At 45.1% G+C, this 17,810-nt stretch overlaps 1 protein-coding gene across 3 annotated transcripts in view; it reads right to left on the bottom strand.

The window, feature by feature from the left end:
• LOC120991125 (gastrula zinc finger protein XlCGF57.1-like) overlaps positions 1 to 17,810 on the bottom strand; it is a 220,157-nt gene that overhangs the window by 7,952 nt on the left and 194,395 nt on the right. Inside the window, exon 4 of one of the 3 annotated variants that reach the window (XM_040420016.1) lies at positions 7,372 to 7,383. In XM_040420016.1, coding sequence (XP_040275950.1) covers positions 7,372 to 7,383 — 12 coding nt within the window. Of the gene's footprint in view, positions 1 to 4,600; positions 4,626 to 7,371; positions 7,384 to 8,801; positions 8,861 to 17,810 lie in introns of those variants that run through there. The other 2 variants (XM_040420017.1, XM_040420018.1) reach the window with 2 other exon arrangements.

The raw sequence follows: 17,810 nt of genomic DNA, 5'->3' as shown, positions 1-17,810 counted from the left end.
TGTCAGAACAGCCTCATATTCAGCTTAGCGACATCTGTTTCTCTTTCACCAGCATTGATGCTGACCTGCAACATATACAGCTCTGCTACATCTGTTTTTCTATTCAACCAGCACTGTGTCAGAACAGCCACATATTCAGCTCTACTACATCTGTTTCTCTCTTCAAACAGCACTGTGTCAGAACAGCAGCATATTCAGCTCTACTACATCTGTTTCTCTCTTCAAACAGCACTGTGTCAGAACAGCAGCATATTCAGCTCTACTACATCTGTTCCTCTCTTCAACCAGCACTGTATCAGAACAGCCGCATATTCAGCTCTACTACATCTGTTTCTCTCTTCAAACAGCACTGTATCAGAACAGCCGCATATTCAGCTCTACTACATCTGTTTCTCTCTTCAAACAGCACTGTATCAGAACAGCCGCATATTCAGCTCTACTACATCTGTTTCTCTCTTCAAACAGCACTGTGTCAGAACAGCAGCATATTAAGCTCTACTACATCTGTTTCTCTCTTCAAACAGCACTGTGTCAGAACAGCAGCATATTCAGCTCTACTACATCTGTTTCTCTCTTCAAACAGCACTGTGTCAGAACAGCAGCATATTCAGCTCTACTACATCTGTTCCTCTCTTCAACCAGCACTGTATCAGAACAGCCGCATATTCAGCTCTACTACATCTGTTTCTCTCTTCAAACAGCACTGTATCCGAACAGCCGCATATTCAGCTCTACTACATCTGTTTCTCTCTTCAAACAGCACTGTATCAGAACAGCCGCATATTCAGCTCTACTACATCTGTTTCTCTTTCACCAGCATTGATGCTGACCTGCAACATATACAGCTCTACTACATCTGTTTTTCTATTCAACCAGCACTGTGTCAGAACAGCCACATATTCAGCTCTGCTACATGTTTCTCTTTCACCAGCATTGATGCTGACCTGCAACATATACAGCTCTGCTACATCTGTTTTTCTATTCAACCAGCACTGTGTCAGAACACCCGCATATTCAGCTCTGCTACATCTGTTTCTCTTTCACCAGCCCCCAAGTGCCTCCATCTGCCCCATATAGCCGCCCATTAGCCTCATATATACGCCCATTAGCCTCATATGGCCTCCATCTGCCCCCAAAGCCCCCCATATAGCCGCCCATATGCCTCAATCTGCCCCAAAAGTGACTGACAGTTATCCACAGCAGGGGGGGAAGGGGGTAGGGACAGCTATCCACAGACGGGGGGGGGGGGGGGTAGGGACAGTTATCCACAGCAGGGGGGGGGGTAGTAGGGACAGTTATCCACAGCATGGGGGGGGGGGGACAGTTATCCACAGCATGGGGGGGGTAGGGACAGTTATCCACAGCGGGGGGGGGGGGGGCATAGGGACAGTTATCCACAGCATGGGGGGGGGGTAGGGACAGTTATCCACAGCATGGGGGGGGGGGGGTAGGGACAGTTATCCACAGCATGGGGGGGGGGGGTAGGGACAGTTATCCACAGCATGGGGGGGGGGGTAGGGACAGTTATCCACAGCATGGGGGGGGGGGGGTAGGGACAGTTATCCACAGACGGGGGGGGGGGGGGGGTAGGGACAGTTATCCACAGCAGGGCAGCTCTCCTCACCATTCACTGATCCCGGCTGCTCTGCTGAACGCTGACAGCTCCCCTCCTCCTGAAGGGGGGGAGGGGTCGGCACAGTTACACACAGCAGCGCAGCCCATTCTCACCCTTCACTGATCCCGGCTGCTCTGCTGAACGCTGACAGCTCCCCTCCTCCACCACCTGAAAGGGGGGGGGGTCGGCACAGTTACACACAGCAGCGCAGCCCATTCTCACCCTTCACTGATCCCGGCTGCTCTGCTGAACGCTGACAGCTCCCCTCCTCCACCACCTGAAAGGGGGGGGGGGTCGGCACAGTAACACAGAGCAGCGCAGCCCCGTTCTCCTCACCATTCACTGATCGGGGCTGCGCTGCTAAAGGCTGACAGCTCTCCTCCGCCTCCCTCTACGTCCGCTGCATACAGAGCAACGGCGTGCGCGCTCATGTGATGACTGAGCGGCAGGCAAGAAGAAAGAAGAGGAGCTTATGCGCAAGCGCGGCCTAGGGACTCGCTCCAGAGGAGATGGACGTTTCTAGGGGAGACCAAATCAAACACTGGGGTACAATCCACAATATTTGACCTAGAAAGGTAGAAATTTAATAATAGTTTATATTGGCAAAAATGATCCTTGGCACATACTTAATGAAATAAAGTATGATCATTAAGATGAGAATACCCCTTTAATGTGACCTATAAACTGTATAACGCGCTGAAATCTTTTAGGTAGAGGGAAGAAAAAATATAAAAATAAAATAATATGGTTGCATAAGTGTACAGCAGCTTTTGATTTTATTACAGCACTCAGTCTATTTGGGTAGGAGTCTATCAGCATGGCACATTTTGACTTGGCAGGTTTCGCCCCCTCTTCTTTGCAAAAACACTCCAAATCTGTCAGATTGCGAGGGCATCTCCTGTGCACAGCCCTCTTCAGATCACCCCACAGATTTTCAATCGGATTCAGGTCTGGGCTCTGGCTGGGCCATTCCAAAACTATAAATCTTCTGGTGAAGCCATTCCTTTGTTGATTTGGATGTATGCTTTGGGTCGTTGTCATGCTGAAAGATGAAGTTCCTCTTCATGTTCAGCTTTCTAGCAGAAGCCTGAAGGTTTTGTGCCAATATTGACTGGTATTTGGAACTGTTCATAATTCCCTCTAGCTTAACTAAGGCCCCAGTTCCAGCTGAAGAAAAACAGCCCCTTGGCATGATGCTGCCACCACCATGCTTCACTGTGGGGATGGTGTTCTTTTGGTGATGTGCAGTGTTGTTTTTGCGCCAAACATATCTTTTGGAATTATGGCCAAAAAGTTCAACCTTGGTTTCATCAGACCATAACACCTTTTCCCACATGCTTTTGGGAGACTTCAGATGTGTTTTTGCAAAATGTAGGCTGGCTTGGATGTTTTTCTTCGTAAGAAAAGTCTTTCGTCTTGCCACTCTACCCCATAGCCCAGACATGAAGAATACAGGAGATTGTTGTCACATGTACCACACAGCCAGTACCTGCCAGATATTCCTGCAGCTCCATCAATGTTGCTGTAGGCCTCTTGGTCGCCTCCCAGACCAGTTTTCTTCTCATCTTTTCATCAATATTGGAGGGACGTCCAGTTCTTGGTAATGTCACTGTTGTGCCATATTTTCTCCACTTGATGATGACTGTCTTCACTGTGTTCCATGGTATATCTAATGCTTTGGAAATTCTTTTGTACCCTTCTCCTGACTGATACCTTCTAACAATGAGATTCCTCTGATGCTTTGGAAGCTCTCTGTGGACCATGGCTTTTGCTGTGGGATGCGACTAAGAAAATTTCAGAAAAGACCAACTAGAGCAGCTGAACTTTATTTGGGGTTAATCAGAGGCACTTTACATGATGGCAGGTGTATGCTGACTTCTATTTAACATGATTTTTAATGTGATTGCTTAATTCTGAACACAGCTACATCCCCAGTTATAAGAGGGTGTGCACACTTATGCAACCACATTATTTTTATTTTATTTTTGTTTTCTTCCCTCCACCTATAAGATTTCAGTTTGTTTTTCAATTGAGTTGTACAGTTTATAGGTCACATTAAAAGGTGGAACAAGTTCTGAAATGATTTATCTTTGTCCCATTTTTTTACAGCACAGAAACCTGATATTTTAACAGGGGTGTGTAGACTTTTATATCCACTGTGTATGTGTGTGTATATATATATATATAAATATAATTATTTATTTTGAAATTTTTTGTTTTTTTGTTACAGTTTAGGTTTTACTGTTGTATGACTGTGGATAGCGGTCGGGCGATCTGTTGATGAAGATTATATGTAAGTAACCTTATATATCAGATAGTGTTTGATGCCCGCATACTTATTGTTTGGGCTAGGAAAAAAGTTGAAGAAACAGTGGTAATGTTTTTTTATAACACAGCTGTTATGCTGTCTGTAACTGTCTAATTGATACTGCATCTTTTGTACTATATGCCTTCCATACTTTGTTTCTTTGAATAAATCTTCCGGTGGACAGATTCTCCCACTTCAGCTGTGGAAGTCTGCAGCTCCTCAAGGGTAAACATGTGCCTCTTTGCTGCTTCTCTAATTAGTACAATAGTACTTTGTGTTTCTTTATTACATAAAATCAAAATAAAATATATTAAGTTTGTTGGTGTAACGTTAAAATGTGTAAAAGTTCAGGGGGCATGAATACTTTTTAAAAGGCATTGTATATCTGCAAAGAACATTGTAGTTTACTAAACCAGCCCGACAGATACCAATAGGACACCACTTACCATATGGCAGGAGAAGAGCCTTATCCATATGTCTGACTTACAGTATAAGGAAAATAAAGGGGCCTAATGTGATGCTAAAAGAGCCTAACTTGTAACTCCTCCATTACATGTCACTGCACACATGTGTATACACTGCACATGACGGCTCTTACCCTGTGATATAAGAGGCTGGTGCTCCTCCATTACATGTCACTGCACACACGTGTATACACTGCACATGACGGCTCTTACCTTGTGATATAAGAGGCTGGTGCTCCTCCATTACATGTCACTGCACACACGTGTATACACTGCACATGACGGCTCTTACCCTGTGATATAAGAGGCTGGTGCTCCTCCATTACATGTCACTGCACACACGTGTATACACTGCACATGACGGCTCTTACCTTGTGATATAACAGGCTGGTGCTCCTCCATTACATGTCACTGCACACACGTGTATACACTGCACATGACGGCTCTTACCTTGTGATATAAGAGGCTGGTGCTCCTCCATTACATGTCACTGCACACACGTGTATACACTGCACATGACGGGTCTTACCTTGTGATATAAGAGGCTGGTGCTCCTCCATTACATGTCACTGCACACACGTGTATACACTGCACATGACGGCTCTTACCTTGTGATATAAGAGGCTGGTGCTCCTCCATTACATGTCACTGCACACACATGTATACACTGCACATGACGGGTCTTACCTTGTGATATAAGAGGCTGGTGCTCCTCCATTACATGTCACTGCACACACGTGTATACACTGCACATGACGGGTCTTACCTTGTGATATAAGAGGCTGGTGCTTCTCCATTACATGTCACTGCACACACGTGTATACACTGCACATGACGGGTCTTACCTTGTGATATAAGAGGCTGGTGCTCCTCCATTACATGTCACTGCACACACGTGTATACACTGCACATGACGGCTCTTACCTTGTGATATAAGAGGCTGGTGCTCCTCCATTACATGTCACTGCACACACGTGTATACACTGCACATGACGGCTCTTACCCTGTGATATAAGAGGCTGGTGCTCCTCCATTACATGTCACTGCACACACGTGTATACACTGCACATGACTGCTCTTACCTTGTGATATAAGAGGCTGGTGCTCCTCCATCATGGCCTCCTTGTACAGATCCTTGTGTCCTTCTATATACTCCCACTCCTCCATGGAGAAATAGACAGTGACCTCCTGACACCTTATAGGAACCTGACAACACAATGACACCGTCATCACCCAGACCCCTCCAGTGCTGTTACTGGAGAATTTCCCAGCATTCCCAGCAGTGTCACCTCTCCAGTCAGCAGCTCCATCATCTTGTGGGTGAGTTCTAGGATCTTCTGCTCATGTATCAGGGGGTGAGGGGGAGGCTCTGTCATGGGGGGAGGGGTCCTGCTCCGCCCTCCTGACTCCTGGAGATGGATGATGGGAGTCACACAGTCCCCCGATGTCTTCTTCACTATTGTGTACTCCTGTGGATCCAAAGAGACACTTAGGGAATAAACCCTTCAGGGGCAATGTGCTCTCCTCCGGCCCTTTCCTCCTGGTACAACTTGCCTACTTACCTTCTCATGGCTCCTACATGACCATTGGTCACTGGTCACATGATACATTACTCACCATATAGGGTGCTGATCTTCAGGTTCTCCATCACTTGGAAGATCTGGAGGCCGTTCTCCAGGACCCTGGACTCTTCCTATGATAGATTCTCCTTCCCGATGTCTGACTTGTTACACAATACAATAAAGAGAATAGAAATCTACAAAAGTTTACCTCTCCGCTCAGCAGGGAGATGATCTCCAAGGTGAGGTCTAATATTCTTCTGCTGATCTCCTTCCTGTCCATCCTTGGTGGCTCATTCAGGAGCAGAGTCGTATCGCTGGTTTTCTTCCTCCCCCCTCCAAAAAAAGAAAAAAAGGTTAATCAATGAGTCCCATGTCCCCTATAATGAAGCTGAGAAAAAGTACAACTCATCCTGCAAAACTCAGACCCTCATAAAGCACTGATGGGAAAAATCATGAGCTTTGTGTGTATCTAAGCTCCTGGCAGTGCAGTGTGTGGAGGCAGGAGACTATGCTCCCGGCATGTCCTGAGTTGCTCAGTTGGTGACTTGGGCCGGTCGGCGCATAGTCCACTGCACACACAGATCGCACTTGGAGAAGAATACTTGTGTCTGAATCAGGCCTAAGGAAGCCGTAGACCATCAATAGAGGTGGGATTAACCCTTCTCCTCTTGGAAGCTCTTCCTCCAGGACCTCATACAAATACTCCAGTGTCATGTCTTCTGGATCGGGAGAGGTCAGTGAGCTGCTGCCAGGAATGGGCACGCTGAATTCAATATACCTGATCCTTATTTCCCCTCACATTATCTTTTTTGGGTGTAATCAGGAGCCCCCCATACACATCAGATACTCGCCCAGCCCTGCCAACATCAGCCGAGGGTAATTTATTGTGAATGGACACTTTTTATTTTATTCAATATTGTTTATTGAATCCTATAAAACATCCAGATAAAACTTGTCTCTGGTAAATGCTGCTCTTCATTCAAATTAACTTTTACAAAGATCCCCTCAGTGTGAGCACAAACGGGAGGTGGCAGTCCGGGGTCACTCCTGTCCAGACCTCTATTAACTCTCTATCTCCTCCCCCCACATCCAGTTAGTCACAGACGTCCCATACATCTGCAGTGGCAGGGTTTATGGTGGCCCCAATGCCACGCTGGGTCCCCCAGCCACTGTCAAGATGTCACCATGTGTTTCTGCTCTCCAAAAGGGATGGTAAAATATGGTGTGCCCCAATGGGAAATAATTCCAGGGAGTCGGGTTCTGCAGTAACCAGGGTGTATCTTTACTGGAGGAATTCAGGTGTAAAACAATACAGGCGAGGCGTAGGGCTGGCTTCTCCAGTCTCCTCCATGGCAGGAGAAGGGTTTGATGCTGAGGAAAGGCCTGACCTAGCTGTCCCTCTCTCTCTCAGAAGGCTGGTACCCTGGCTAAAGGCTGGAGATCCACGGTCTGTAGCTCAGTAGTCCGGGTGGCTCCTTTGTCACAGGGCTGTTGACCCATGATCTGAGGCTCAGCGTCCCCATCCCAGTGTCTTCTTCTGGTTACTCACGCAGACTGGCATGAGTCTCCCCCTCCAAGCACTGGTCCCAAACTGCAGCACACTAGTCGCTCTGACTGCTCTCCTTATATACCATTTCTTTCTAAACTAGACCCTTTTAGTGGGAGGGGTGGAGTGGAGAAACTCAGCACAAACAGATATATTGCTACAACTCCCGTCTGTCATAGACTTGTGTTAGAGCTTCAATGATACCTAATGGGAATGACACAGCAGTTTTTCCAGACAAAAACAAGTCTTCAGACATAACAACAGAGCTAAACCAGAAAGTCACAAGGTCAGGCTGTCTGGTTTTGGTGGTAAACAAATCTGGATTTTCCCCTCCAAAACATGGTCTTCTTTAAACCTTACGGTAGTTGTGGAGAATTACCAGCTTCTCATTCAAAGTCTGAAAGGTCTCTCAGTATTCTTTAACCCTTTCCACAGAGCCTTGCAAATACAGTGCAAATGAACAGGATATATATCACAAAATACATATACAACGCAGTTAAACAGTATTAAACAGTGCAAGTTAACCATTTCAAGAGAAATAAAGTAGTTGAATATTAAAGTTGATGCCTTTGCGTAGGGGGAACAGGGCAAATGTCCAGACTTTAAAGTACCCCTGCTCCAGGGCACTAGACATCTTCCCCCATCCCCCGATCACATCAAACCCATAGAGATGACAATTTAACCCATTACATGCCTAATGGCCAGACTCTACACCCCGCACCTGCCATCCTGGGCATTATAGTAACTTTTACAAAGCCTTTCCCTGGTGAATACAACAAACAGATATAACCCCTTTATTACTGTACAAGCCTGGCCCATCAGACGTCATGATAATCTCTATATCAGTGATCGGTCTCCACAATCTGAAGGGAGCACTAGCCTTCCCACCTCTTACCTAGAGGGCATTTGGCCACCCACACAGAATTCTGGAAAGTCTGCACAGGACAGAGTGCCCTATGTACAGAACTTCTAGACTTGCAGGTGTCTCCCATCGAACCCAAAAAGGAGGGTTCCCCCTTATAAAGAGGGGCAAATACATCTGTATATCACTGCACACGACAAGTCTTACCTTGTGATATAAGAGGCTGGTGCTCCTCCATTACATGTCACTGCACACACGTGTATACACTGCACATGACAGGTCTTACCCTGTGATATAAGAGGCTGGTGCTCCTCCATTACATGTCACTGCACACACGTGTATACACTGCACATGATGGGTCTCACCTTGTGATATAAGAGGCTGGTACTCCTCCATTACATGTCACTGCACACACGTGTATACACTGCACATGACGGCTCTTACCTTGTGATATAAGAGGCTGGTGCTCCTCCATCATGGCCTCCTTGTACAGATCCTTGTGTCCTTCTATATACTCCCACTCCTCCATGGAGAAATAGACAGTGACATCCTGACACCTTAGAGGAACCTGACAACACAATGACACCGTCATCACCCAGACCCCTCCAGTACTGTTACTGGAGAATTTCCCAGCAATGTCACCTCTCCAGTCAGCAGCTCCATCATCTTGTTGGTGAGTTCTAGGATCTTCTGCTCATGTATCAGGGGGTGAGGGGGAGGCTCTGTCATGGGGTGAGGGGTCCTGCTCCGCCCTCCTGACTCCTGGAGATGGATGATGGGAGTCACAAAGTCCCCAGAGATCATCTTCACTATTGTGTACTCCTGTGGATGGAGAGAGACACTTAGGGAATAAACCCTTCAGGGGCCATGTGCTCTTCTCCGGCGCTTTCCTGCTGAGTACCACGTGCCTACTTACCTTCTCATGGCTCCTACAACATGACCATTGGTCACTGTTCACATGATACATCACCATATTGGGGGCTGATCTTCAGGTTCTCCATTACTTGGAAGGTCTAAAGGCTGTTCTACAGGACCCTGGACTCTTCCTATCACTTCCTATAATGGATTCTCCTTCCCAATGTCTGACTTGTTACAGAATGCAATAAAGAGGAGGAAAATCTAGAAAAGTTTACCTCTTTGCTCAGCAGGAAGATGATCTCCAAGGTGAGGTCTAATATTCTTTTGCTGATCTCCTTCCTGTCCATCCTTGGTGGCTCATTCAGGAGAAGGGTCGTAGTGCTGGTTTTCTTCATCCCCCTCCAAAGAAAAAAGGAATAAAAGGTTAATCAGCAAGTCCAATGTCCTCTATAATGAGGCTGAGAAAAAGTACAACTCATACCGCAACTCAGACCCTCAAAAAGCTGAACTGATGGGAAAAACTCTGAGCTCCATGTGTATCTAAGCTCCTGGTAGTACAGTGTGTTTAAGCTCTGTGAATATCTAAGCTCCTGGCAGCAAGGTGAGCATCTAAGCTCCTGGTCAGGCATTGTGTGGAGGCAGAAAGCTCTGAGCTCTGTGTGTATCTAAGCTCCTGGCTGCTGGACATGAAGTTGTACAAATAACACTGGTTTCTTTCGCTTGATAGCGAGTTGCTGAACTCCCACATAAGATGGAAGTGCACAGTCTTAGGGCTCATGCACACGACCGTATGCCCTCCAAGACATACGGTCCGTGAGCGGGCCATATGTCCCGGAGCGGCATACATCGTGCGCACAGGAGCGCACAGCATCATAGGTAGCTTTGATACTGTGCACATCGGGGCGCCTGAGGGACTACTGTCTTGCACTGATATGATCATATGAGTGCAGGACAATAGTCCCGCGGGCGGCCCGATGCGCACAGTATCATAGTAACTTATGATGCTGTGCGGATGATGTATGCTGCTCTGGGACATATGGCCCGCTCACGGACCGTATGTCTCGGAGGGCATACGGTCGTGTGCATGAGCCCTTATAAGGCATGTTCTGCCAGCAAGGTTTCTCAAATCCCAATGTCCTCTAGATGCAGCAATCTGTGTCTCCTGATACAACTCCTCTAAAAGCAATCCCCTGCTATGCAGTTCCCAGCTGAGGGCCGAACAAATATCTCCTATTATCTGCAGTTCTAGCGGTGAGGAGCAGAACTCCAAACCACAGGCAGCAATGCCGGCTGCAGAAGATGCTGAGCCTTAGGCATAATCCATGCTAGGAGGCCATAATCTGGTCATCTCCACTGCACTCTACTCTCAGCTGAACACACTGGAAGCAATGGCTGAGCTCAGGCTCCATCATCTCCACCTCCATCCAGAAGCAGAGGTTCAATAGAAACCAGCTCCAGCCACAGCCATCCACGTCTAGACATGAAGACAATCTCCAGCTTCTTTCAACAAGTAAACTCAGACCATGGAGCAGACTGCTGGGAATATGAAAAGATCACACATCAACCAGCGCAAATCATTAACCCTTTATTCTAGTGGAGACTACAGACGCCCCGTACATCTTCTACCATTCTCCAACCAGATCCAACCCAAAGAGGTGACAATTTAACCCCTTACAAGTTTTATAGCTGGGCTCTACACCACGCACCTGCCGTGATTCACACGAGGAGAAAAAGTCTGAAATAAAGACCCATGTGGTTTAAGAGTGTCAGGCCTCACCCAGTGTTCTACTGTAGAAATTATAATGCGCTGCATGAGGAAACCTGGCCATGTGCTGGGGATGTAATCTGTAAGGAAATCCACAACAAAAAACCACACCAGTGTATTTTCTGGTGGATTATTCCCTAGGTGTGAAGGCGCCCTTACAAAGCCTGTTCCTTGTGCGTACATGAAATTAATATTAACCCCATGTGGTGGATTAGGTGCATTGCAGGCTTCAGACCCCATCTTGAGCCCCCTTCATGCATTCTGCCGCAGTTATATATTTGTGCTAAATATTAAATTAAACTTTACCACATACAACTTGAGGACAAAATAACCCCCCCCCCCCATGACAAATTCATTGTTTTAAATGTATTTTCCAAGTGCTGTTAACTAGAGCAAAAAACCTTTACCCACAGCTTTTTCAAACATCCCAGTTTTATTTTGAATGATTACATACTTTGCCCACAGAAATTTTATTATTTCACAAATAACTACCACTGTAAAAGCTTTTGGCCTCCCTGATGCTAAGGGCTCATGTGTGTGCCCCGTAACTTGTAACCCACAATGCATGTATACAGTCCATATGCACGCCGTTTGCGGATGAGGACCCATTCATACGGTAAATGTGTCCACGATCCGCAAGAGGCCTCAGGCCTAGTCCATGCTATGAGGCCATAACTTGGATGTCCTCTCCTTACAGGTCATCTCCACTGCACTCTCCTCTCAGCTGAACACTCTGGAAGCAATGGCTGAGCTCAGGCTCCTTTATCTCCATATCCATCCAGAAGCCTCTTAGGAGAGGGTCAATAGAAACCATATCCAGCTAGACTGGAAAAAAAATATTCAATTTTTTGCTGTGCTCAGGCACACATCGAAATCCCACATTAGTGCTCCACAGTGCTTCGGATCTGTGTATATGTTTCCTTGACGCACCCTATCTTGCAGATTGCAGACTCATTCAAGTCAGTGCACACAGAGGGTGCCCTGCTCCACACCACGGGCACACATGTTCGTGTGCATGAGTCCTTAGCACCGGAGAGGCTAATAATTATGACCGTGGTAGTTTTAGTTTTTTATGAAATAATTTCATTTCTGTGGGCAAAGTAAACTGATGTTTGCGGGCTGCAGTATGGGCACTGGGGACACATGGCCATGTGCATGAGGCCTAACAGTCGTCAGCCATTTGCAGTGTTTTGCCATTGTAGTTTTGCGACAAATCTCTGATACCTTTCCTAAGAGATCCTAGCCCATTCTTCTTTGGCAAATCTCTCAAACTCCTCCAGATTTGATGGCATTCTGGCATGAACCTTCTTCTTCAGTTCACTCCAGAGATTTTCAATAGCATTCAAGTCAGGGCTTTGTGCTGGCCAGTCAACAACGTTCACTTTGGTCTTCTGGAGGAAGTTCTTCACTGGGAACGATGTATGTTTTGGGTCATTGTTATATTGGAATAGAAAGCGATGACCCAGACCAAGTTTTGCTGCTGACTGCTTAAGGTTTTCTTTCCAAATCTTCACAAATCCTTCTTTCTTTACGATTTCTTCCACCTTAACGAAATTCCCAGGTCCAGATGCACTAATCCCACCACCACGCTTCACTGTGGGGATGGTGTTCTTTGGGTTATAAGCCTCTCCCCTTTTCCTTCAAACATAAGCAATGTTTTTTCTGGACAAAAAGCTGAAGTTGTTTATCATCTGACTAAAGGACATGCTTCCAGTATGCATGATTTTTCTCCAGGTTATCCTCAACATACTGGAGTCTGGCTTATAGGTGTTGTGATGATGGTGGTGTATTAATATACAGGGTAGGCCATTTATATGGATTCACCTTAATAAAATGGGAATGGTTGGTGATATTAACTTCCTGTTTGTGGCACATTAGTATATGTGAGGGGGGAAACTTTTCAAGATGGGTGGTGACCATGGCGGCCATTCTGAAGTCGGCCATTTTGAATCCAACTTTTGTTTTTTCAATAGGAAGAGGGTCATGTGACACATCAAACTTATTGAGAATTTCACAAGAAAAACAATGGTTTTAACGTAACTTTATTCTTTCATGAGTTATTTACAAGTTTCTGACCATTTATAAAATGTGTTCAATGTGCTGCCCATTGTGTTGGATTGTCAATGCAACCCTCTTCTCCCACTCTTCACACACTGATAGCAACACCGCAGGAGAAATGCTAGCACAGGCTTCCAGTATCCGTAGTTTCAGGTGCTGCACATCTTGTATCTTCACAGCATAGACAATTGCCTTCAGATGACCCCAAAGATAAAAGTCTAAGGGGGTCAGATCGGGAGACCTTGGGGGCCATTCAAATGGCCCACGACGACCAATCCACTTTCCAGGAAACTGTTCATCTAGGAATGCTCGGACCTGACACCCATAATGTGGTGGTGCACCATCTTGCTGGAAAAACTCAGGGAACGTGCCAGCTTCAGTGCATAAAGAGGGAAACACATCATCATGTAGCAATTTCGCATATCCAGTGGCCTTGAGGTTTCCATTGATGAAGAATGGCCCCACTATCTTTGTACCCCATATACCACACCATACCATCAATTTTTTTGTTCCAACAGTCTTGGAGGGATCTATCCAATGTGGGTTAGTGTCAGACCAATAGTGGCGGTTTTGTTTGTTAACTTCACCATTCACATAAAAGTTTGCCTCATCACTGAACAAAATCTTCTGCGTAAACTGAGGGTCCTGTTCCAATTTTTGTTTTGCCCATTCTGCAAATTCAGTGCGCCGATCTGGGTCATCCTCGTTGAGATGCTGCAGTAGCTGGAGTTTGTAAGGGTGCCATTTGTGAGTAGCTAATATCCGCCGAAGGGATGTTCGACTAATGCCACTCTCCAGTGACATGTGGCGAGTGCTACGCTGTGGGCTCTTGCTGAATGAAGCTAGGACAGCCACTGATGTTTCTTCATTAGAGACAGATTTCATGCGTCCACATTTTGGCAAATCCAACACTGAACCAGTTTCAGTTTCACGAAACTTAGCAAGCAGTTTGCTAACTGTAGCATGGGAGATGGGTGGTCTCGTAGGGTGTCTTGCATTGAAATCTGCTGCAATGACCCGGTTACTGCGTTCACCAGACATCAACACAATTTCTATCCGCTCCTCACGTGTTAACCTCGGCGACATGTCAATGGCTGTAAACAAAGAGAAACTTGTAAATAACTCATGAAAGAAGTTACGTTAAAACCAAGCACACCATTGTTTTTCGTGTGAAATTCCCAATAAGTTTGATGTGTCACATGACCCTCTTCCTATTGAAAAAACAAAAGTTGGATTCAAAATGGCCGCCATAGTCACCATTCATCTTGAAAAGTCCCCTTCCTCACATATACTAATGTGCCACAAACAGGAAGTTAATATCACCAACCATTCCCATTTTATTAAGGTGTATCCATATAAATGGCCCACCCTGTAGTAAACAATAGCAGAGTGCCATGATGTTTCACACACACACACACACAGCCATCTAAATTCAGCTGCATTTCAGCGACAGGGATGTACACTTGCCCCTTGGGAGTTTTAATCTGCTTCTAATCTGCTAATTTTCTGTTAGAAATAACTGAAATGGCACCAGACTGGCAGCCATTTCAGTAAGAGTTTGGTTACCTAGGCGACCTGTCAGAGTCTGTGTGAGTTGGATGCAGGAAGCCATTTTGGAGTTCAGTTGAGAGCAGCAGAGGAGAGAGCTGTGTGGTAACCGCTCTGACAGGACACCAGATGTGTGCAGGACTCTAGACATAACCTAAGAGCCAAGATAATACTCATTTATGAAAGGTATTTTTTCAATGTTAAACCCCTTTTGTTTACATTTCATGCCCTATGTTTTGTCTACCATTTTTTCTGTAAATCTTTGAAAACGCATCTTGTTATGATCGACTTTGTTCCATTAAAAATAACTATTTCTTTTTAATTGTCTATTTCCTTTCGCTCTGAAATATTAACAGCTTGAGAATCCAACTTCCTTCAGGAGAGACTTGTTTTATTCCAGTGTTATGGTTAAGATTTAGTTGTATGACGATTGTAAATGTATGGGGACTGTCATCTGAGAGAAGATTATTGTGTCCAGGAAAGTGACACATAGGTCTTTTGGTATAGCACCCAAGTGTTACAGTGCAATAGGTCATAGGCGATGGATAAGATATCGATCGACAGGGAGCAAGTTGATGCTTAATTGACGGTAGATTGGCAATTACAGTATCAAAATCCCTGATCCTCAGGTTTAGTGCGGGTCTCTTTACGAACCTGGTGATATGGGGTGTGGGGAGTTACTGCTTTGATTGATTCTCGGCACCCATATATTGTCACGGCCGTGTTACATGGTCAGGCTCATTCCGACAGGCGCCTCTGTTACCAGTACAACTGGAGGTGGTTGCGCCAGGCTTAGCTTGGCTGTGGGCACGGTTCGTGACAGGTGTCTTTTCTGCAGAAGTGGAGTTTTTCATGGTCTGCAACCACACAATTCATTCCTGTGCAGGGCTCTAGTGATTGTCTTTTTTGAGACAATTCCTGACTTGGCCAAGTCCTTCACTAATGTCCTGGTAGTTGTTCTGGGTTCTTTATGCGTTGTGCTGCCTGGTTTTAAGATTTGTCACAGGGTCTCAAAACTGCAGCACAAGGCTTCAGTTTTGTCCCCGTTCATTGTCAATGGGGACAAAACGGAACAAAACAGAATGGAGTTCACCAGAATGCATTCCGTTCCGGTTTGTTGCGTTCCCAAGCCGGACACAAAATTGCTGCAAGTAGCATTTTTGTGTCTGGCATGGAAAACTGAACATGATGGAACTGGCACCAAAAACCATGGAAGTCAATGGTACCGAATCAGTTTTTTTTTTCTGGACATGGCGCCCATTGACTTACAATGGTTTTAGTGCTGGATCCGGTTTCTTCATTTTTGATAGACTACAACCGGATCTGTTCTGAACGGATGCAGCCGGTTATATTATTCGAACTGAAGCGTTTTGCTTTGGTTTTGAGATTCCCTGTCAGATCTCAAAACCGTACAGCAACAACGCTTATGTGAAAACAGCCTAATGTAGCATTAGTAGATTTTCTAGAGCGAGTATGGCACTATTATGTTTCAAAATGCTTTATTAAAAGTTATTTTCAACAACAACAATGCATCTTGGTATATTAGAGAATAATTGTCGATATACATACATTTTGTTCATATAGTAAATATAGGCATACAAGGAAATAATAAATATTATATTTACTTTGTTATTTGTGGTGCATTGTGATTGTTTTTGTGCTTTCAGCCATGGCGACGTGCACCTGCGGACTGGGATGTGCTGTTTTGTTTAATAAGTCGATTTTATATGATCTTATGATCCATATTTGAAGTGGGATCTCGCCCATGCAGGATATACAGGAAGTCCTGCAGACTTCAAAACTTATGTTTTGGCCCCTACTTCTGTATTTGTGGTCTCTTGAATAAAAACGAAGCGGTGTGTAGACACCAACTGTCTCATTAACCAGTTGCGGTTTTTCCTTTTATATACTTTAGAATAAAGACGAGAGTATGCTTTGAATCTCTGTGTCTCTTTCTAACATATACTTTGAACCGGTTCAGAACCAATTTGGACCAGCAGAACACTGGGATAGGGAGATTCCCCTAACAATAGCCGCTCCAACATACAGTCCCATGTAAATAACATCACCCCTCCAGTCAACAACATTGCTCCCCTTAATAAGCCCCTGGGAAAGTGAATGCATATCAGCATATTCTAGCCAAGTGATAACGTACAGTCCATTATAGTGGATCTTCCCTGTACTTCACTCCAGACCCCCTCAGGGGCTGAGAAGCTCCAGGCCGGCCCCCTGACCAGCATTAAAGGGAATGTGTTGTCAGAAAATGACCTGTTTAAACCACTTTCTTTTTTTTTCCGCATATTTTGAAATCATTTTCGATTGTTATTTTTAATTTTCCATGTCACTCGTTATATTTAAACTAAAAATCTAGTTTTCGCACTGGCCACTATGTCAAACCACTTCTTGGTTTGTACAGATCACTTTACCTGCCAGTTAAAACCAGATAGCAGCGTTAGTTAAAAACTGTTTTTATTTTCTGATTGTAGATTTTTATTTTATTTTCTGAACATGATTATGGGGGCAGCCATCTTGCCTGAGATGTTCTTAACAGCATTTAAACAAAATATTTTAAAAAATTGCTTTACAGCAGCCACATGGTCCGTAGACACATTGGTCAGGAGGGGACCTCAGTGCCTTCTATAGGAGAGTTTTCTAGACACGCTCTGTGCAGAGGTCAGTGTACAAGGAAGGAATAGATTAGGTCTGACAATCACCTACTGTGAATGGTGGTTCCTGTCTTATCTGCCACTGTAAGCCTGCAAAAAATGATATCACCTGTGTGATATTTTTCAAAAACCCACTTTTCAAGGACCAGTTCAGATCTGAAGTCACTTTGTGAGGCCTACATAATAGAAACCACCCCAAAATGACCCCATTCTAGAAACTACACCCCTCAAGGTATTCAAAACTGATTTTTACAAACTTTGTTAACCCTTTAGGTGTTCCACAAGAATTAATGGAAAATAGAGATACATTTTCAAAATTTCACTTTTCAATTTTAATAATTTTTTTCCAGTTACAAAGCAAGGGTTAACAGCCAAACAAAACTCAATATTTATGGCTCTGGCAGGGCGCAGAAGGAAAGGAATGCTATCCGTTTTTTGGAAGGCAGATTTTGCTGGACTGTTTTGACACCATGTCCCATTTGAAGTCCCCCTGATGCACCCCTAGAGTAGAAACTCCAAAAAATTGACCCCATTTTAGAAACTACGGGATAGGGTGGC

This window comes from Bufo bufo, chromosome 2 (assembly GCF_905171765.1).
Source record: "Bufo bufo chromosome 2, aBufBuf1.1, whole genome shotgun sequence".
Lineage (NCBI taxonomy): Eukaryota > Metazoa > Chordata > Amphibia > Anura > Bufonidae > Bufo > Bufo bufo.
This window is presented reverse-complemented; position numbering and strand designations above follow the sequence as displayed.